This window comes from Nicotiana sylvestris, chromosome 1, assembly GCF_000393655.2.
Source record: "Nicotiana sylvestris chromosome 1, ASM39365v2, whole genome shotgun sequence".
In the NCBI taxonomy this organism is placed as follows: Eukaryota; Viridiplantae; Streptophyta; class Magnoliopsida; order Solanales; family Solanaceae; genus Nicotiana; species Nicotiana sylvestris.
In genome coordinates, this window is record NC_091057.1 from 92429320 (window position 1) to 92452592 (window position 23273).

The window sequence follows — 23273 nt, forward strand, 5'->3', positions numbered from 1 at the left end:
GCAAATGATGAAGTGCAGATTGATATTGATGAAAATATGGAAGAGACTCAAGAGGAAGTGAACCCGTCTAGGGATCACATTGTGGACATACCGGAACCGGTAGTGCAAAAGGCTAATGCACCAATACCTAGGCCTCCTCCATATCGGCTAAGGCACCAATACCTAGGCCTCCTCCATATCCTCAAAGGCTTGCCAAGCAAAATGGCGAGAATCAATTCAAAAAGTTCATTAACATGATGAAGAGTTTATCAATCAATGTGCCATTGGTTTAAGCTTTGGAGAAAATGCCCAGTTATGTAAAGTTTATGAAGGATTTGGTGACAAAGAAGCGGTCTATGAATTGTGAAACTACAAAAATGACTCATCAAGTGAGTGAAATTGTGCATTCAATGGCTCCTAAATTGAAAGATCCATGTGCTTTCACAATCCCTTATACCATTGGAAGTGCTGAGTTTGCTAAAGCTCTTTGTGAACTTGGGGCAAGTTTGATGCATGTTACATCTCGCGTTTTTCATACGTTAAAATTTCGTCTTCAGTTAATTGACATGAACTCGGGGATGAGATTATCTCGAGGTTAGCATATTTATGCTATTTATAACAATCAATAAGTAAGTGTCATGAAGGATAAAAGATACACGAATTAAAGAAAATGAGTTCGTTGAAGGTGGCCAATTTGGAATAAAATACGGGTCGAGCGATAATACCCGATAGTTATGAAATAGTACCATGCAAGGTACCATATGACCACGGTAGTATAATATATAAAGTATATTAAAAATAAATAGAATTTTAAGTAATTTGGGGCAATTTTTAAATTATGTGGGTAATTGGTTAATTACCGGGTAACGGAACATTACCCAGTTAACTAATAAGTGGGTAAAGATTTCTAATCTCCACCCACTCTCCACGTGGCACAAGTCCACTAATTGAGAGAAATGTCTCATTGAACATGTATATGTGTCCAAAGAATCTTAGACTTAAAATCTTAGTAAGACTTGTCAATCTTATCCCATGACATTTAGAACAAATACCTTGTTAAGCTTGATTCTTGGTCTCACCGTTATTCCAGTAAATCTTGTTGTTGGGAGCTATACAAGTAACATGTTTGAGGACAGGTAATCTCTTTTGTACAAGAATATACTATGGATGTTTACTTTCTAAACACTTGTTCACTGGTTCCTTAAGCTTCTCGCCGGAGTGCTCATGCATTTAATCTGTAGTATTTCAATTCATTAGAATCTGCCAAGAACGTTGAATCCAGAAGCATTTTCATTTCGAAACAAACAAGATTTCATTTAATTCGATTTTTAGGTTCTAAGTTCAATCCACGAAGGTTTCCAACGGAATATTATACAGAGTTTTTCTTACTCCAGGTATGTTAAGGCTAAGCTTTTCCTTCATTTTAGCATGATATCATAATTACACAAATCTGATAACGAGGCATAAAGAAAAATTTGTATCCCGAAATTTACGTATATTTTGCTAGTCTCGCAAATTACATATATTTTCCTAGTTTTGTAAGTTACCATATTCTTCTTATCGAGACTGCATATTCAGTTGAGTATTTCCTTCTTCCGGTCAAAAGAACAGAGAGTTTACATATATACAATATTAAAATTTTTTATTACCATCGAGCTATAATCGATGGGCAGGCCTCTTTTGGGCAACCTCTGATCAGATGGTAAGTTATATACCGAGCCTGTTGTGGCCGAGCACCTATGAGCGAGCCTAGTTGGTCGAGATACAGAGCCTAGTATGGTCGAACACTTATGAGCGAGCCTGCTGTGAGCACGTGATTTTTGCCCTACAAGAACTACTCCCAAAAATTCAAAATAAAATAGTTTTGTGTTGCTTGTGATTTATTTGCACTTGTCTGTGCATGTTTATTTTTACTTTAATTAAGAAAAATACAAAAAATATGTGTTGCATGTGCATTTAGGAGTTAATTTTACAATTAGGAATTAATTAAACAATATTTGGATTTGCGAGAATGAAAATCACAAAAAATATGTACTTGGCATTTTTAGCATTTAATCTCCAATCGTGTGATTTTTATTTTAGTTGGTATTTAATGGTGTGATAAATGTTATTAGGAATTAATTAGTATTTTTTTTATTTGGTTTATAATTTAATTTAGAATTTTAGTTTTATTAATTAAGAAATTAAAAAAAAGAAGGAAAAGGAACAAAATGGAAACCAGACTGGGCCAAATTGGCCACAGCCTAGTTCTTACCCAAACAATCAGCCCAATACCCGCCCCAAATCCAGTCCACCTGCGACCAACCTAGAACGACATCGTTTGGGCATTGTGAATCTGGACCGTCAATCTCATACGATCAAACGGTCCAGTTCGTCTCCAGATATATCCAAACGACGTCGTATCTGGCCAATAGATCCAAGCCATTGATTTGTTTTGATCGAACGGTCCAGATCACCCATCCTATAACCCGTTTTTGACCCATTCCCTATACCCGGTCTAACCCGATCCCCTCACAAAATCAAACGACGTCGTTTCTCATTAGTGAAGTAATCTAGGCCGTTGATCGTGAATGATCCAACGGTCAGGATCAAATCCGCACCCCACTATATATTCCTAAAACCTCACCCCACGCCCACTAAGCCATACCCCCCCTTCGCCTTCGCCTCTAACCTAGAGACAGGCCCCAACACCCTCCGCCTTCAACCACCGCCCTCCGCCCACCGGAAATCGCCTCACGGTGGTTCTGGTGGTCCAAACAGACCCAAATTACACCACAGCCTCCCCACGACGTCCTCTTTCCAAATCCCGAATCAGTTTTCCTCGAATCAGTACCAGACGTTTCGAATCTTAGATCGAAGAATCGAACCAAACCCTAATCCGTCCAATGACCACCAAGTTCACACCCCAGCTTCCCCTCGACTTCCCCAACCTAACCCCTCTAACCATCACCCTCGAATCGTGGCCGACTGCTTCGAATCTTAGATCGAAGGCAAGACCTCAAACCTCAAACCTACCTAATCAGTCCCAAAGTTACACCACTAAACCACCTAGTTACCCCCATCCCAAATCCCACCCCGGTTCTGTCCAAATCTTGTTAGAGCCTTTCGAATTTCAAATCGAAGGCAAACCCTAGAAGAACCAAACTTCAGACTGTGTAAGAAGTTAAAAATTTGAGGTCTTAACCGACTTTAGTCGAGTGTTCTCAGTCGAGAACACTCGATTAAGGTCCGTTTTGGCTTCAAAATTTCAAGACGAAGTGCCAATGAGAACGGAGTTCATTTGGTTTCTGATTTTAAGGTATTTCTCCTCTTTTCCTTTTTCTTTTTTGATTGTTGTTTGTTGTTTGCCTAATTAGGTTTCGTTTCTATGTTCTTCAATCACTTCTTCCCCCCTCTTTCGGACCTTTTTCTGGTCCAGATTTTCATCACTGTATTAATTGGATTTTATAGTTAATTGGATTTAGTTGAAATCGCTTGAACCCTGTCTGTTTGGTTTCGCTCTGGATTAGTTTCTTCTTTACATTGTTGAGTATTTCGAGTTAGGCAAGTTTAGTGAGTGATTGTATAAAACTATGATCGTTTGATATTACTGTTGGTTCAAATTGTCTTATTATGTTATGTTTGATTCTTTCCTCTCCGTTGCCAATCAGTTTGTTGCATGTGAACTCATGATATTACAATGTTTCATTCATTTTTGTCTAGGTTTGGTTTAGAATTGTGAATGTAGTCAGTTATTCCCATATACATGTGCATCTTAGCAGTTTTCTATTTGATCTAATTTGTGTAGTTTGAGTTGCTGTTTGATTTTGATTAAGGAAGTTGGTTATAGCTGATGAGGTACAGGGGATTGGACTAGGATAGTAAATCACAGTAATGTCAGGGGTAATTTGGGGTTTACAAGTTTGGCAAACGGTCTTGCTAGTGGGCTGTCAGTAAAGTACTTAATTAACCATTAATCTAATAGTTAGTGGGAAACAAAACATAATGATATGTGGAGGCTTAAAAGGAATTGATTAAAATATAGCATTGCCCCTACACCTTTGAATTAAACAATGAAATTAGACACTTAGTAGTGGCTGTCAGGGAATGTGATGGAAGAAACACATTTCTTAATGATTTAAGTGTTAAAACAGGCTGGAAAAGGGGTCTGTCTAAGGGTATAAAAAACAGGGCAGACCTGGAGGAAAAAGAGAGTTTTTTAGAGTTCTTTGAAGAGGCAGTCTCAGACAGCATTTTAAAAAGCTAAGGCATTCAGTTTTTTTAGAGTTCTGGAGAGTTTAAGAACAAAAAACCAAAAATATATTGTTTCATTGCATTCATAGGTGTAAGTCGAATTCTGGACAGTGATTCTCATTTCTGAAGTGGTTCAGTAGTCTACTGATTAAGTTTTGGTTTAATTCAAACTCTATTGAGTCTATTCGTTTTGATATTTGCTGTTGCTATTGGTTTTGCAACATGTTCTGGGCTGTGGTCGAGTTGATTCTGGGTAAAAATTGGTCTTGAACTGCGATGGTTGCTGTTTGAATTCCTGGTTGCTGCTGTTTTTTCTTCTGTTGCTAACTCCTCCTTCTACTCGATTATATTTCCAGGTACCTTGTTGTCTCTAATGCCTTGAAGTTTCATTCGATGTATCTAAACGATTATGAAATCAAATGACGAGGCACTGCTACCATATGAATTTGCTTATGTATTTCACTATTAGTATAGGTTGTAGTTATAGATTTCAAATACGCATTAGTAATTTCTGAAACTTGTCTTGTAATTAAACTAGAGAGACTGTGGATTATTGATTATATGACCATGAATCTGTACTGGACTGTATGAGCTACTCAGATTTGCTATAGTTAATTTAGTTAACTGTGACGTTAATGTGAAGATGAATCTGGATCGTAATAGCCAATTGCTATAGCTTCCATATTTAGGGTGTTGGGATCACAAACGGGTATAAAATTAGACATGACTAATTGTATGAATAACATGGTAAATATCTAATCACCTCAATAAGTCAAGCTTTTTCATGATTGTCCGTGTTAATTCCTAGCATGAACAACGGCTTTAAATATGATAGATACGTGAACTCGAGTTGGTAATTTTGGTTAGCATAAGGGCTGGGGTATAGAATCAGAATAATTGTTCGTTTCGTTGAGCTAGTTCATTAAACTTGATGGTTTAAAACTTTCAGTGAACACTTGTGCACATTGAACTGAAGCGTTGATTAATTTAAACGGCTGGGGCTCGACAGCCCCTTTGCATAAAGTGTAAGCTTCAGGGCCGAAATAAATGGCCCAGGCCTGGGTCTGACATGCATATCCATTTGGGTCCTAGACCCATGTCTGCGATTGGTCCAGTTTGTGTTGGGCCTGGATTATGATTCCTTCACGTAGACTGTTTGGAGTTTGCAGATCTAGATGTAGTATTTCTTAAAAGATAATAATTAGTTAGGTTTTATTTTTATTATTAGAGACAAGTAAAAATAGGAAAATTACCATAGCTTTTAGGTTTGCCTTTTGAATAATAAAAATGAGATGAGCCTCGCTAAACAAACAAATAAACTACGGGGCCCTCATTAAATGTATATATAAAAATACTTAGATTTCGGGACGGGCCGTTTAACGAATTTCACGGTTTTTCCCCAAAGTAATAACGTGCTAGTCTCTGTAGGCGTGTATTTTAATAATGTTACCTTCCTAAACTCGGGTGCACATTTATGTGACCCAAATCCAAATCTTAACGATGTTAAAATATGTCAAAAACCACGGGTGCATTTATGTGACGTGGTTCAAGACTTGCTTTAATGACGTTGCAATTTTCCTTAAAAAATAGATAAAAAGCGATTGAAGTTAAAATTTGCACATAGGTTCAACATGTATTAAAATCAGATAGATAAGCCGAATATGACAGTTGAGCGACCGTGATAGAACCACAGAACTTGGGAATGCCTAACACCTTCTCCCGAGTTAACAGAGTTCCTTACCCGGATTTCTGGTTCGCGGACTGTAATACAGAGTCAATCTTTTCCTCGATTCGGGATTCAACCGGTGACTTGGGACGCCATAAATATCCCAAGTGGCGACTCTGAATTAAATAAATAAATCCCGTTTCGAATGTCCTTTAATTGGAAAAACTCCCTTTACGCCCCTTTGCGGGGATGTAGGTAAAAAGGAGGTGTGACACCTACTACGACAGAGCAGATATATATGTATACCGAGCCTTATAGGGCCGGACAACTATTTTACTCACTATATTGAGAGAGTTGAGTCGGTATCAGTAGATGAGCATATCTTCAGATTTTCTTGACTCCCAGTTGTTTTCAGTTATTATATTATCAGTTCAGCTTCAGCTTCAGTATACTGCGTTACATACTTGGTATATTATTTCGTACTGACGTCCCTTTCTGGGGGCGCTACATTTCATGCGTGCAGCTTCAGACAGACAGACGGGTAGATCTCCTCAGTAGGTGTTGCCCGAGTTCAGCTTTATCGGTAAGCTCCCATTCTTTCATAGTTGTCGGGTCTAGTAGTGTGGTGTATATCTTGTGTATATATGTAGATAGGTTATGGGCAGGTCGGGGCACTGTTCTGATTGTTGATACACAATTTTCCCTATATATTTTCAATATGCAAAATACCTTCAAAATAGTATATATGCATATATAAGCATGTCCAAGGGTTTTATTATTTTTTCCATAATTTTAAAATTTTAAATTGATTTATTTTCTCCCTTTTTATCCATAAAATCCTCAATAATTATTTTCAAAATTATTGTTTTGATAATTCATCTATTGGATTTCTATATTTATGCCAAAATATGTCTAATGTAAGTTTTACATATTTTTATAATTATATTTAGTATTTTTAAAGCTAAATTGCACATAATTGTAATATTAGCCCTTTTTAGATTTAATTAGGTTTTATATGCATAAAATTAGATCCTGTATTTTTAAAATTGCTAATTATGTATTATAAATCATTTTAGAATTTTAAAATTATTTTTAGAAATTATCTACTATTTTATATAAATTAAATAGGAAAAAACTGTCTATTTAACTTATAGCCAATTTCAATTTTAGCCTAAATCAAACAAACCCCCAACCCAATTAAAAAAACCCACCAGACCCAAGTCCAAACCCAAGCCATACCCGACCCACCTACCCTATTCAATCTTGACCGTTGATCATTTAGATCAACGGTCCCCATTTCCCCTTCCTAAATTAAACCCAAACGACCCCTCCAAACCCTCTCATTCTTCATTCACTCAACTGACTCTCATCTCTCTCTCTCTCTCTATCTATCTATCTATCTCTATCTCTGGTTCTCTCTAGAACATTCTTCCCTCCCCTCCTCTCCGATGAACCTCATCCACCTTCTCTGGCCATCTCCTTGCCTGAATCCATGGTGGTCTCACCACCTACCAGCCTTATGGCTCCCTCTTGAACATGTGTCATCGTTTTGAGGCCTTCAAGTGAACCAGAGGCAATTCACTCGCCTCCCATGGTTTCCCATGCCATTTTCCGGCCATCCATGGCTGTTTGAGTAAGATTTGTGACTTTTCCATCTAAACTGGTAACCTTTCAAGGTTTTCTCACCTTCTCTGGGTTCTCTGAAACCCAAACTTTAAATATTTTTTGATTTTCTTTCAGATCTGTCTTAGATCTGTGTATATTATGAACCTTTTGGTGTTTTCCTCAAAGGTTTTTTCGATTTTTTCAAAGTGACTCTTCGTCTTCAAGATTAGGGTTTCTTAACTCTTTTAAAAGACTTCTCCTCTGATTTTCAATATTGTCATATGATTTTACTATGTTTAAATGGTTTACTTATGTTTTCTTCTACCTGATTCATCGCGATGAAAAACCTATTTATTTTGGTTCTATCCAGGGTTCTGGAACTATCTTTGTTTATTTGATTTGTATGTATACCTGTTTCGATTGAGTTCTTTATGGCTAGATCTTTTTCTTTGTTTATCTTAACTGATTCTGAGTTCTCACCACTTTTTTAACTCAACTCTGTTAAAACCCTAATTTCTTAAAATATTTCTTCACTTGTTACTGTGAGTTTTAAAGACTCTCTTTACTTGTTTCTGTGTGTTGGCCTTATCTTCTTTACCTGTTAGGTTGGTCTTTCACTCTGGTTCTATGTGTTATTCATGACTACTTGACTTTGTTGATTGCCATGCTTCGAGTGGGTTCTTTTTACTATTGAGTCCTTAGCCTACTCATGCCACTTTTGTATGTTTGTGTTCATCTAGTTTGCTTCTTTTTGTCGATATGGATGACCTTGCATGTCTGATACGCCTATTCATTCTTCTCTATTTATATGTCGAAGTGCAGAATCATGACTCCCTCTTGATTGATCCTGGTTTCCTTAAGTTACAATTTAATTGCAATGTTTTCTCATAAACCCCTAAAATTTTACTCGTTTGTTTAAGTTGATTGATTCCATTCCTTTATTTTCTATGATGCTTCATTCTTGCTGAATCTTTTCCCCAAATCACTGTTTTCTGTACTTAGACTCAATCATATGACCTATACTTTTACTACCCCTTATATGGTAAAAACCAATTTTTCTCAAACTGATTTTCTTTCCTTAATTATCCCTGTTAGTATCCGTTTGAGCTGTAATTCCTTGATTAAAGGGAAGTACTTGTATTAATTGGATTCTAATTGTGATTACTTCCATAATTGTGCTAAACCTTTACTTGTTACCTTATTTTCTACTTATTTTCAGAGCTATAAATACCCTAAGTCTTTCATTAACAAGACGAACTTGGCTTTCAAAAACCCATCTCTTACTTAAAAATTCTGTGCTATTCTACTACTATTGGTCGGCTGCAAGCCAAGGCTAATCATCTGTAAGCCTTGGTTCTTTCATTTGTTTACCTCTATCTTCACTAGTATGTCCTAGTTCAATTTAAAGCCTCAACAACAATATGTTTCTATTCATGCTTCAGTTTCTTTTACTTCTGGCCTAATTTTACTTGTGGTCTTATTGTGAAGCATGCTGACATGACTCCCCTCCCTTTAAATTCATGTGATTCAAGTATTCCTGGATGATTGCATTTTCTTACCTACTGTGTACTTACCATCTTGTGAATCCTAAATCCCATATCCCTCCTCTATGTGTTTTGTGGCTGGTTTGTGATTATGCCAGTGTCCAACTATCTCTGAGCATGTCCCTACCAGTCCTAATATTCATGCTGAGTTCAGGTATTTGTAGTCAATATATATGTATCCCCAAATCCCCTTTTACCCCATATATGATTACTAAATTCATTCATTTGTTGTGTGTGGTCTTACCTTGAAGTGTTTGAACTCTGTCTTATTAATACAACTTCTTTCAACCCTTTCTGTTACTGATTGCTTTCAAAATGCACATGTCCGTCCAATTTTTAAACAAACTCCTTTCAAACATGTGTCCTGCACTTTCACTATACTCCTAGACCACTAGGTTCTGCCCTTTTTGTGTGAGCCTTGCATTTGGACCCTTGAGCTCCCTATGAACTTGGACACATGAAAGCTGGCCCTTCCACACCGCACTTCTCAGTCTTGGCTATGAAATCGGGGTGTGAGCACTGCCCGTGATCCCTTGAGGTCTGTAGGGAGCTCTGACACACCTAGATATGAGGAAAAGCTACGAAATAATTTTGTCACTTGGGGTGATTGATTATATAACTCAGAGAGGAAGTCCTAATCAGGCTTCCCATAGTGTAACTTCTTATTTTCATTTCTACTCATGTAATTCACTTCAATGTTGGTCTGTAATAACTTGTTGTAAATCAGTATTTGGGTTGGCTAGTAAAAAGGGATGGGGTAGATATGCATGCTATAGTCGTTAAGGATAGAAAACATGTTATTAGGTTTATGTTCCTAATTGCACAATAGAAACCATGCTTAGGGTTCATACATGCATTAGAAATCATGCTCTTAGGTCTCATGTTTATTGTTTCGGCATGTGCACCCTTACAAAATCATATGCTAAAATCTGCTAATAATTAGCACTTTACTATTATGTTCTATGCTGCCATGTGCATTTAGAAATCCTACTCTTAGGAAATTCTGCAATCCTGCCATGTGCATTTAGAAACCCTGCTCTAGGAATTCTGCATCATGAGTTTTATACTTGCATCTTAGATACCATGTTTTAGGATCTCATTCGCACTTGCATTCGCACTTAGTATAAACTGCTGATTATAAAAGAGGTAAAAACAGCTTCACACTTCATTATCCTATTTAAAATAATTAGGGATAACCTCTGCACTCGTATCAACTAGAACAACATGCTCTTAAGGTAAAATAATTTCCACACTATTTTAATAACTTGGAATAACTATTGCACATCACTTTACACCTAGGCAAGCCTTAGGTAACTACTCAAATAAAAACAGAATTGTCCTTGTTTAACTGCCAGTATGTTAAAATCAGTAGGCAAGCCTGATTCGGACTTTTTTTTAAGTCATGTGATAAATCTAATTCTGCTATAATCACTTAGATACCATGCTTTAGAATTCTGAATTCAGGCCTTAGGTAGCTGCGGTGAAGTAGGCACGGGTATCAACGTCTAAGCCCATAGTAAACATATGATGAGCCCAAACAAGAAATCCAAGAACACTTATACTGATCATGGCATAAACCATGCCTAGATACCCGAAAACTGGTTTTCCCGAAAAAGTGTGTATGAGTCATGTTGTCTATATGCACTACCTGTGGAGGTATACTTGAACCTTTTATTTGTCTTCCATGTTCCCTTTAAATGCAGTCCTATGTGTTCTTGTTTGTCGCCTAGCATTTTGCCTTTAAACCTGAGGGTCTGCCTAGAACCTCCCTCATAGGAAAGAAGTCCTAAATTCCTCCAAGACTGGTAGAAAGGGACGGGTAACAGCATGCAATAGGGGTCGATACTAACCCTCGCTTTAATTACCTTCACGGGGAGGGAAAGGGTAGATATGGATATGATGACCGGTGCGTTAATACCACGTGTAGCCCCTCTTTGAGGAGTGTCATACCGATTGCATTGATGTGATCCATATTACAAGCAAACCTAGGACACCCTTTTACCTTCATAAGTATGCTTTAGATTGTAATTCTTTTCAAAATTTTGCCTTTGGCTAATTGTTTTCCAAACACTTGTGTATTTAAACTCAAATCCCCTACGATTTGAGCCATACTTGTTTATTTGCTAATTGCACAAATTCACCAAAAACTGTCTGGCCGGGAACCACACTAGTGGATCCTGAGGGGTGCCTAACACATTCCCCTTAGGATAATTTCAAGCCCTTACCCTATCTCTGGCTACCAAATGTAGTTATAAATAAACCCCATAGGTACCCTAACGCACCTTAAAAATCGTTAGGTGGCGACTCTCCAAAATGCAAACCCCTTCCCAAAAGGAATGAGTTGTCCCATACAAAAATGTAATGAACCCAATTCTGCGGAAGGAAAAAGGGGGCACGACACCGGTCACAATACATCTATCAGTAGAGGCTTGTAGACATATCCTATCGGTTAGTGCAGTATGTTGGGCTTGTCGGCCCTGTATGTATATTTTGTTGGCTTGTCAATTGTAGTAATTATGACGGCCTTGCCTGGCCAGCTTTGTGTTGACATTAGTCAGCGTTAGTCTCCATTTAGTTTTATATTTTTCATCACACCTTATCTTGTAATGTGGCCCATAGCCAAAGTATGGCATTACATGTTCAGAGTCTCTTAGTTGCAAGTGGTACGCAAGGATAGATGAGGCACTGGGTGTCGGTCTTTCCCCAGGCTCAGGGCATGACAAAAGTGGTATCAGAGCAGTTCTATCCTAGGGAGTCTACAAGCCGTGTCTAGTAGGATCTTGTTTATAGATGTGTGGTTCACCACATTATATAAGCAGGGGACTACAAGGCATTTAGGAGTTGGTTACCCTTCTTTCAAATCTAAATCGTGTTGTAGCACTGAGTTATAGGAAATTTGAGTTAAACTTACGTGTTGACGTTTGCATGCACAGATGTTGGTAACTAGGAAGACTACGACTAGCCAGAGGAGAGAAACAACAGTAGGTGAGGGGACTAGCAGGGTACCCCCAGCAGATGGGGCCCAATTGGAGTCGTAGGGAGAGACCCCTACCCAGCGATTACTGGCTCCTCCACCACCTGAGGAGATTCCTAGGGAGACTGCACATCCAGTTCCTCCTCTGCTTCCATCAGATTAGGACTTCGGGAGTGCGGTGCATTTATTGGCACAATTGGTAGCTACCCAGCAACAGGCTAGGAATCCGCTAGTGTAGGACCTTATGAGGGATCTGGGAGTTTAAGGGTCCGAGAGTTTATTGCTTTGAATCCCCCAAAGTTCACAGGGATAGATCAGAGGGAGGACCCGCAGGATTTCATAGATCAGCTTCATAGGATCTTTCGGGTTATGCATGCCACGGAGAAAGAGGCAATTGAGTTAGCAGCTTTTTGACTCCGAGATATAGCCATCCTTTGGTATAAGGGATGGGAAAGGTCTAGGGGACGTGATGCACCTCCTGCTATTTGGGAGAAATTTTTAGATGCCTTCATTGACTAGTACTTACCACTAGATCCGACAGGCCCGACTCGATCAGTTTCTAGCTCTCAAACAAGGCAATATGAGTGTTCGAGAATATAGTCTCCGTTTTGACTCATTGGCCATATATGAACCATCCATAGTTGCTACTATGCGGGATAGAATCCACAGGTTTATAGCAGGGTTGGCCCCAGAGTTGACCGAGGCATATGCCACCACTGCATTACAGGATAGTATGGATATCTCTCGGATTCAGGCATTTTCCTAGAATATAGAGAGGAGTATGCATCGGCAGCAGAGTACGGAGAGGACTGAGTTAGGGCAGCATAAGAGGATGAGATTTGCCAGGTCTCAGGAGTAGTCTCAGGGTAGTTACAGGCCCAGTACTTCGAACGACCACCTAAACCTCCGCCATCTAAGCTACAGGGTTAAAGATTTACCGAGGTTGTACGGTATCAGTTTTTGGTCGTCAGACCTCAGCCAACCTAGTTGAACTAGAGATGTTGGATTTCGATGCTATCATGGGCATGGACTGGTTGGCATCTTGTTATGCCACGGTTGATTGTCGAGCAAAGACAGCTAGATTTCATTTTCTGGGTGAGCCAGTCCTTGAATGGGTAGGTAATACAGCAATACCCTAAGGCAGGTTTATTTCCTATCTGAAGAAGAGGAAAATGATCGCAAGAGGGTGAATTTATCATATTGTGCGAGTTAAAGATGTAGATGATGAGATACCTACACTTTAGTCTATTCCAGTAATAAAGGAGTACGCGGATGTATTTCCAGATGAACTTCCAGGTATTCCTCTTGAGCGAGAGATTGATTTTGGCATCGATTTGCTTCCAGGAACACAACCAATATCCATCCCTCCGTGTAGAATGGCACCTGCCGAATTGAAGGAGTTGAAGGAGCAATTAAAAGGTTTACTGGAGAAGGGTTTCATCAGACCCAGTACATCACCGTGGGGTGCACCGGTATTGTTTGTACAGAAGAAAGACAGCTCGCTAAGGTTGTGTATCGATTATAGGTAACTGAACAAGGTAACTATTAAGAATAAGTATCCCCTTCCAAGGATAGATGACTTGTTTGATCAGTTGCAGGGAGCTAGATGTTTTTCAAAGATAGATTTGAGGTCGGGGTACCACCAGGTCAGAGTTTGGGAGAAAGATATTCCCAAGACAGCCTTTAGGACCCGATATGGCCACTTTGAGTTCCTTGTTATGTCCTTCGGGTTGACGAATTCACCTATCATATTTATGGACTTGATGAATAGCCTATTCCGACCATATTTGGATCTGTTCGTGATAGTCTTTATTGATGATATTCTAGTTTATTCACGTTCAGAGGATGAGCATGTGGATCACCTGCGAGCAGTACTCCAAACCCTCCACGATAATAAATTGTATGCTAAGTTTTCTAAGTGTGAGTTTTGGTTAAAATCCGTAGCATTCTTGGGGCATATTGTATCCGACAGAGGTATAAAGGTAGACACTCAAAAGATTGAGGCCGTGAAATCCTGGCCTAGACCTACCACTCCGACAACGATTCGTAGCTTTCTAGGCTTAGCAAGATATTACCGGAGGTTCATAGAGGGTTTTTCTTCTCTTTTAGCACCATTAACAAAGTTGACGCAGAAAGTGACTAAGTTTCAGTGGACAGAGGCATGTGAGCAGAGTTTCCAAGAGCTTAAGAACAGGTTGACCTCAGCGCCATTTTAGCACTTCTAGAAGGTCCAGATGGTTATGCCATGTATTGTGATGCCTCAGGTATTGGGTTAGGATATGTCCTGATGTAATATGGGAAACTAATTGAGTATTCTTCACGATAGTTAAGGAAGCATGAGCGGAATTATCTGACCCACGACCTCGAATTAGTTGCAGTTGTCCATGCACTTAAGATATGGCGGCATTATTTATATGGTGTTCATGTTGATGTGTTCGCAAATTATAAAAGCCTGCAATATAGCTTCAAGCAAAAGGAGTTGAATTTGCGACAGAGGTGATGGCTAGAGTTATTGAAAGATTACAATGTTAATATTCTCTACCATCCAGGGAAAGTTAATGTTGTAGCAGATGCCTTAAGTCGCTGATCTATGGGCAGTTTAGCATATGTAGAGGCTAAAAAAAGACAATTAACCAGAGAGATTCATCAATTGGCTTTTTTGGGGGTTCGATTAGTAGACTCTGGCAATTGAGGAGTTGTACTGTAAACTACTACAAAATCATCTCTCCTAGCTGAAGTAAAGGAGAGACAGAACGAGGATCCAGAGTTAGTCAAGTTGAGAAAATGGATTCCACAATAGAAGAAGTCGTTGTTAGAACTCAAAAGAGATGGGGTTCTCAGATACAGGGGTCATTTGTGTGTTCCAGATATAGCAGGGCTACAAGACAGGATTATGTCAGAGGCACATTATTCATGGTACTCCATTCACCCTGGGTCAACAAAGATGTATCATGACATTAAGGATGTGTATTGGTGGAACGATATGAAGAAGAACATCGCTAAGTATGTCGCTCAATGCCCTAGTTGCCAACATGTGAAAATAGAGCACCAGAAGCCCGAAGGGCTAATGTAGACTATAGAGATCCCGAGATGAAAATGGGAGGCAATAAATATGGACTTTATCGCAAGTTTACCTCGTTCCCATTGTAAGTTTGATTCCATATGGGTGATAGTCGACAGGCTCATGAAATCAGCTCATTTTCTTCCGGTCAGATCTACATATACAGCAGAAGATTATGCAAAATTATATATTAAAGAGATAGTGCGACTACACGGAGTACCAATATCTATTATATCTGACCGTAGGGCCCAGTTTACAGCACATTTTTGGAGGTTATATTAGAAAGATCTAGGAACTCAAGTGAATCTCAACATAGCTTTTCATCCACAAATGGATGGACAAGTCGAGCGCACGATTTAGACGCTTGAGGATATGTTGCGAGCATATGTACTGGATTTTAAAAGAAGTTGGGATGAACATCTACCTCTTATTGAGTTTTCATATAATAACAGTTACCACTCCAGTATTTAGATGGCTCCGTACGAGGTTTTGTATGGGAGCAGGTGCAAATCTCCCATAGGGTGGTTTAATGTTGGAGAATCTGGGTTATATGGGCCAGACCTGGTTCAGCAAGCCATAGAAAAAGTAAAGCTTATCCAGGAGCGACTGTTGACATCTTAGAGTCGTCAGAAGTCATATCCTGACGTGCGGCGACGAGATTTAGAGTTCGGGTTAATGACTAGGTATTTTTAAAGGTATCACCTATGAAAGGTGTGATGAGATTTGGCAAGAAAGGCAAGCTTAACCCATGGTATATTGGGCCTTATAGGATCATTCAGAGAGTGGACCAAATAGCTTATGATTTAGAATTGCCCTCGGAATTGAAGTCTGTTCATCCGCTTTTTCACGTATCTATGTTACGAAAATGTATTGGCGATCCTACCCAAGTGGTGCCCATAGATGATGTACAAATTACAGAGGACTTGTCATATGAGGAAATTCCGATTGCCATCCTAGACCGACAAATCCACAAGCTACGAAATAAGAAGATATCATCCGTGAAAGTTTTACGGAGAAGTAAGAAGGTGGAAGAGATGACGTGGGAAATAGAGGAAGAAATGAAGTCTAAATACCCTCACCTATTTCAAACTGAAGATATGACTCGAGGGTATAAACTCTCAGGCCATTAGGTCATCAGGTAATCTCTCATTTTTAACTCTCATAATTTATAATGGATAGTTATGTGGAGCCAAGTGTTGCTATTTATATACAGTTGCCATGTGTAGCATGTATAGTAAGTTTTCTGGCTACGTACAGGTTGGTTTTAGTAATGTACGAAAGAGGCTCCGGCAAAAAAGTTTCCCAAAGTATTAGAATAGACATTCGAGGACGAATGTTTCTAAGGGGGGGGAGGATGTTACATCTCGCGTTTTTCGTACGTTAAAATTTCGTCTTCAGTTAATTGTCATAGACTCGGGGATGAGATTATCTTAAGGTTAGCATATTTATGCTATTTATAACAATCAATAAGTAAGTTCCATAAAGTATAAAGGGTACACAAATTAAAGAAAACGAGTTTCGTTGAAGGTGGCCAATTTGAAATAAAATACGGGTCGAGCGATAATACCCTATAGTTATGACCTAGAACCATGCAAGGTACCATATGAACATGGTTGTATAATATATAAAGTATATTAAAAATAAATAGAATTTTAAGTAATTTGGGGCAATTTTTAAATTATGCGGGTAATTGGTTAATTACCGGGTAACGGGACATTACCCAGTTAACTAATAAGTGAGTAAAAATTTCTAATCTCCACCCACTCTCCACGTGGCACAAGGCCACTAATTGAGAGAAATGACTTATTGAACATGTATATGTGTCCAAAGAATCTTAGACTTAAAGTCTTAGTAAGACTTGTCAATCTTATCCCACGACATTTAGAACAAATACCTTGTTAAGCTTGATTCTTGGTCTCACCATTCTTCCGGTAAATCTTGTTGTTGGGAGCTATATAATTAACATGTTTGAGGACAGGTAATCTCTTTTGTACAAGAATATACTATGGATGTTTACTTTCTAAACACGTGTTCACTTGTTCCTTAAGCTTCTCGCTGGAGTGCTCATGCACTTAATATGTAGTATTTCAATTCATTAGAATCTGCCAAGAACGTTGAAACCAGAAGCATTTTCATTTTGAAATAAAGCAAGATTTTTTTAATCCGATTTTTTAAGTTCTAAGTTCAATCCACGAAGGTTTCCAACGGAATATTATACAGAGTTTTCCCTACTCCAGGTATGTTAAGGCTAAGCTTTTCCTTCATTTTAGCATGATATTGTAATTACACAAACCTGATTACGAGGCATAAAGAAAAATTCGTATCCCGGAATTTACGTATATTTTGCCAATCTCGCAAATTACATATATTTTCCTAGTTTTGTAAGTTACCATATTCTTCTTATCGGGAATGCATATTCAGTTGAGTATTTTCTTCTTCCGATCAAAATAGTAGAGAGTTTACATATATACAATATTAAAAGTATTTTCATTACCATCGAGTTATAATCGATGGGCACCCTATTGGGCAACCTCTGATCAGATGGTAAGTTATATACTGAGCATGTTGTAGCCGAGCGCCTATGAGCGAGCCTAGTTGGTAGAGATACAGAGCCAAGTATGTCTGAGCGCTTATGAGCGAGCCTACTACGGTAGAGCAGATATATATGTATACCGAGCCTTATAGGGCCGGACACCTATTTTACTCACTATATTGAGAGAGTTGAGTCGGTATCAGCAGATGAGAATATCTTCAGATTTTCTTGACTCCCAGTTGTTTTCAGTTATTATATTATCAGTTCATTTTTAGCTTCAGTATATTGTCTTACATACTCAGTACATTATTTCGTACTGACGTCCCTTTTTGGGGGCACTGCATTTCATGCGTGCAGGTTCATACAGACAGACGGGTAGACCTCCTCAATATGTGTTGTCCAAGTTCAAATTTATCGGTAAGCTCCCCTTCTTTCGGAGTTGCCAGGTCTAGAAGTGTGGTGTATATCTTGTGTATATATGTAGATAGGTTATGGGTAGGTCGGGGCCCTGTTCCGATCACAGTACATCTATCAGTAGAGGGTTGTAGAATATCCTGTCGGTTAGTGCAGTATGTTGGGCTTGTAATCCTTGTACGTATATTTTGTTGGCTTGTCAGTTGTAGTAATTATGACGGCCTTGCCGGCCCAGCTTTATGTTGACATTAGTCAGCGTTAGTCTCCATTTAGTTTTATATTTTGCATTGCACCTTATCTTGTAATGTGGCCCATAGCCAAAGTATGACATTACATGTTCAGAGTCTCTTAGTCGCAAGTGGTACGCAAGGATAGATGAGGCACTGGGTGCTGATCTCGCCCCCAGGCTCGGGGTGTGACAATGCCCTATTCGGTTTTCAAGACTTTGAGAATTGGGCAACCAAGACCCATATCTATGAGATTACAAATAGTCGATCAGACCATGAAGAGACTATTGGGAGTAGTTGAGGATGTATTGGTTCGTATTGATAAATTCATTCTCCTGGCAGGTTTTGTCATTCTTGATTGTGAGGTTGACTATGAGGTACCGATTATTCTTAGGAGACCTTTCCTTGCTACGGGGAAGGCTCTAGTTGATATTGAAGCCAGAGAACTTATCTTCCAGGTTGGTGATGAAAAAGTGGTTTTCCATGTGTGCAAGTCTACGAGGCAATCCAATAGCAATGAGGTGTGCTCTTTCGTGGGCTTGGTGACCGATGTGATTGTGGATGAAACAAGTGATGTGATGAATGTTGATGATACATTGGAGGCCGTCTTGCTCAACTTTAATGATGAAGAGATGGAGGGCTTCGTGGAATTTGTTAACTCTTTGCAAGGAATGGGGTCGTACACTTATGAGCCCCACAAATTGTCCTTGGATCTTGAAAATAGGACAACTCCAAAAAGCCTTCAATTGAGGAGCCTCCCACCTTGGAGTTAAAGCCATTGCCTCTACATCTTAGGTATGAATTTCTTGTCCCTTCTTCTACTTTACCGGTTATTCTTTCCTCTTATTTGACTAACGTGCAGGTAGACTCTATATTGGATGTGCTACAAAAGAGGAAGAAGGCTATTCGATGGACATTGGCAGATATTCTGGGGGATAAGCTCTGCTTTTTGCATGCACAAGATTAATTTGGAGGAATATTCCAAACCATCTATTGAACATCAAAGGAGACTCAATGAAGTCATGCAAGAGTTTATCAAAAAGGAGATCATCAAGTGGTTGGATGTCAGGGTTGTCTACACCATTTCCGATAGTTTGTGGACATCTCCGGTTCAATGTGTTCCAAAGAAAGGGTCATGACGGTGGTCACCACCAACGATAAGAATGATTTGATTTCTGCAAGAACGGTGACCAGGTGGAGAGTGTGTATGGACTATCGTAAGCTCAATAAAGTCACAAGGAAGGACCATTTTCCACTATCCTTCCTAGATCAAATGCTTGATAGATTGCACGGTCGTGCTTTCTATTGTTTCTTAGATGATTGATATGGAGGATCAAGTGAAAACTATTTTTACATGTCCTTATGGCACTTTCACCTTCAAGCGGATGCCATTTGGGTTGTGCAATGCACCAACGACTTTTCAAAGGTGTATGATGGAGATCTTCACAGACATGGTGGAGGATTACCTTGAAGTCTTCATGGATGACTTTTCGGTGGTTGGGAATTCTTTTGATGATTGTCTAGCAAACTTGGATAAAGTGTTGGCAAGATGTGAAGAAATATATTTCGTGCTCAATTGGGAGAAATGTCATTTCATGGTTGAGGAAGGCATTGCCCTTGACCACAATTTCTCAAAGAACGGCATTGAGGTTGACAAGGCAAAGATTGAGGTGATTTCTAAACTTTCACCTCCAACTTCGGTGAAAGGCGTGTAGAGTTTCTTAGGCCACGCGGGATTTTACCTGCATTTCATCAAGGACTTCTCTGAAGTGGTGAACCCATTATGTATGCTTTTGGAGAAAGTTGCTAAGTTTCACTTCAATGATGACTGCATGAGAGCTTTTGAATTGCTAAAGTTCAAGTTGACTACTACTCCCATTATCACCGCTCCAAATTGGAGTGTTCCTTTTGAGCTCATGTGTAATGCAAATGATGTAGCTGTAGGGGCTGTTTTATGGCAATGCATCAACAAGAATTTTCAACCAGTCTACTATGCTAGTAAGACCATGAATAGCACCCAAGTCAACTACATCATTACAGAGAAAGAGCTCTTTGCCATTGTGTTTGCTATTGAGAAGTTCCGCCCATGCTTGATGGGTGAAAAAGTGATTGTCCATACGAATCATGCGACACTTTGTTATCTTATAAGCAAGAATGATTCCAAAGACCGATTGATAAGATAGGTGCTTTTGTTGCAAGATTTTGATATAGACATCCAAGATCGAAAAGGAAGTAAAAACCAAGTGGTGGACCATTTGTCTCATTTGGAGGAGGAGAGAAGACCGCATGATGGCTTTGAAATCAATGATTCCTTCCCCGATGAGCAACTCTTGGCTATTTCAATGAAAGAGGTGCCATGGTTCGCGGGTCTAGCAAATTTCTTGTAAGTGGTATCATCCCGGATGAGTTCTCTTCAAACCAAAGGAAGAAGCTCAAACGGAATTGTCAAGACTATTATTGGGATGAACTGTACCTTTTTCGGATTTGTACGGATGGAGTGATTAGAAGATGTGTACCGGAGGAGGAACAATGTGAAATTCTTGGGGCTTGTCATTCTTCTCCGTATGGTGGTCACCATGGTTGAGCAAGAACGGCGGCCAAAGTGCTAAGTTGCAGCTTCTATTGGCCTACTCTTTACAAGGATGCAAGTAATATCGTCAAGCATTGTGATGAATGTCGAAGGGTTGGTGGAATCTCAAAGAAAAATGAAATGCCCCTCACCACCATTTTGGAGATTGATATTTTCTATGTGTGGGGTATTGGCTTCATGAGTCCTTTTGTGAGTTCTCATGGAAACACCTACATCTTGGTCGTGTTTGATTATATGTCCAAATGGGTTGAGGCCGTTGCTCTACCCAACAATGAAGCAAGAAGTGTGGTGGCATTTTTGAAGAAGAATATTTTCACAAGGTTTGGTACTCCGCAGGCTATCATAAGCTATGGGGGGTCGCATTTTTGCAATAAAGCTTTTGATACTTTACTCACCAAGTATGGTGTCACTCATAAAGTCACGACTCCCTATCATCCACAAGCAAGTGGTCAAGTGAAAGTATCCAACCGGGAGATAAAGAGTATTTTGTCCAAAACAGTGAATGCTAACCGGACGGATTGGTCCAAGAAACTTGATGATACTCTATGGGCTTATAGGACGGCTTACAAAACACCTATCGGAATGTCTCCATATTGGTTGGTGTTCGGAAAGCTTGTCATCTTCCGGTAGAACTTGATCACAAAGCCATGTGGGCTTTAAAGAAGTTGAATCTTGAGTGGGATGTCGTCGACAACTTAAGGGTGGCACAATTGAATGAGTTGGATGAGTTCGAGTACAATGCATACACAAGTTCATCCTTATACAAAGAGAATATGAAATATTTTCATGACAAGTACATTTGGAACAAAGAGTTTAAAGAGGGCGATCTTGTGTTGTTGTTCAATTCTCGGTTACGGATGTTTTTCGGAAAGTTAAAGTATAAATGCAGTGGCCCGTTTGAGGTAGTGGGTGTGACACCCTTTAGTGCATTGGACTTGAAGAATAAAAATAATAAGGTGTTTAGAGTCAATGGTCACGGGGTGAAGCATTATCTAGGAAAAGTTGGTGATGGCCACGTTGTGGCGGTAATTCATTTCAAGTGATGGAAGCATGCGTCATGCCGCGACGTTAAATCAAGCGCTTCTTGAGAGGCAAACCATGTTTCTTTTTCTTTTTATTTACTTTTTCTTTAGATAGGTCTTATTTTGTGCTAACTAGTTTTGAAGTATGTTGCAAGATTGTGTGTGCTTTACAGGAACTGTGCTAAAAAAAATTGGCTAACTATGGAAAAAGTGTGGACTGTACATATATTATGCGGATCGCACAATTTTGGATGCTACAGCAGAAGACAAATGCAGCCGCACAATTCTTGGGCGGACAACACAACTTGAGATGGAAAAATGCACACTCTCTGAAGTTTATTTGTTAGAGAAACAGCCAAAGTACGACCGCATAGGAAAATCTACGGTTCACACCAAATTCTGCGGCAGCACAGCTAAATCTGCAGACCGCAAATCAATAAAGGGAATTGGAACTCCAGGTAACAGAGTGCAGACCGCAGAAGGAATCTGTGGCAGCACTTCTCTCTTGATTCCTTAGCCAGACTCGCTTAATATAAATAGTAATCCTTAGGCTCCTGTTCAAACTTTACATTCTCTCAGGAATCAAAAAGGGCTAAAATTTTGCACACATCTGATTCAATCATCTATCACCTAATTACGCATCTGTGATCATTCCTTAGCACCATTTCATCACTAATATGTTCAAATCATTTCTAGGATTCTTCAATTTTCTTAGTTTATTTTATAATTTGTTAGTTATTTTAGACCATTTGTTAATTTCATATCTATGTGGGTTTAAATTGTGTTGGGTTAACTCCTACTTGCTTTTTGAGGAGTGGGTAGTTTTATTATCATGTTTAATTGCTATCACCATGTCCAATTTGTGCATATATCGAAAACCTAAAGGACTCTGCCCGATTGAATTTTGAAATATGCGGCCGCACGAGGAATTGTTCAGTCTGCAGAAGTATAGACTAGGGCAGTTGGTTAGGCAAAATAGTGTAGACCACATAAATCCCATCGCGGCTGCAGAAAATATGTGCGGCCACTGATCAGGCCAATCTTTGTCATCCGAGAGTTGGCACTTTTGGAAAGTTTCATGTGCGGCCGCACTAAAAAATGTGCAGACCACACTTCAATTCTGTGGTCGCACCCCAAATTGTGCGGACCATAGTTTCACCTCTATGGCCGCACTTTCAAATTGTGTGGTTCGCACAACCCAACCTACGGTCACACTTGCAATTGTGCGGACCGCACTTCCCCACCATGCAACATGCTTTGTTCTGTGACTTTCTGTTTATTTACACTTGAATTAGTGCTGACTCCTACTGCTGTTTGTTATAGAAAATGGTTAGATCCCGTGGCCGTGGTGATACATCAAAGGGGAGGGGTGAACCTTCCTGAGGCCGAGCCAAGAGTACCTTACCCCTCGCCCTTCAAACAGCT

At 39.4% G+C, this 23273-nt stretch overlaps 1 protein-coding gene across 1 annotated transcript; it reads left to right on the forward strand.

The window, feature by feature from the left end:
- The first annotated feature begins 356 nt into the window (after positions 1 to 356).
- LOC138872213 (uncharacterized) lies at positions 357 to 23231 on the forward strand. The gene is made up of 9 exons (XM_070150386.1): positions 357 to 483; positions 18579 to 18889; positions 18961 to 19098; positions 19199 to 19328; positions 19761 to 19906; positions 19994 to 20333; positions 20448 to 20587; positions 21384 to 21851; positions 23172 to 23231. The coding sequence occupies exons 1-9, from the start codon at positions 357 to 359 to the stop codon at positions 23229 to 23231; spliced, it is 1860 nt and encodes a 619-aa protein (XP_070006487.1).
- Positions 23232 to 23273: the final 42 nt, after the last annotated feature.

Coding starts and splice junctions, on each gene's coding strand:
- LOC138872213 (XM_070150386.1), top strand. CDS start 357: ATGACTCATCAAGTGAGTGAAATTGTGCATTCAATGGCTCCTAAATTG. Junction 484..18,578: donor TCTTTGTGAACTTGGGGCAA/GTTTGATGCATG, acceptor TTCTCCTGGCAG/GTTTTGTCATTCTTGATTGT. Junction 19,907..19,993: donor TTGACAAGGCAAAGATTGAG/GTGATTTCTAAA, acceptor CATTTCATCAAG/GACTTCTCTGAAGTGGTGAA.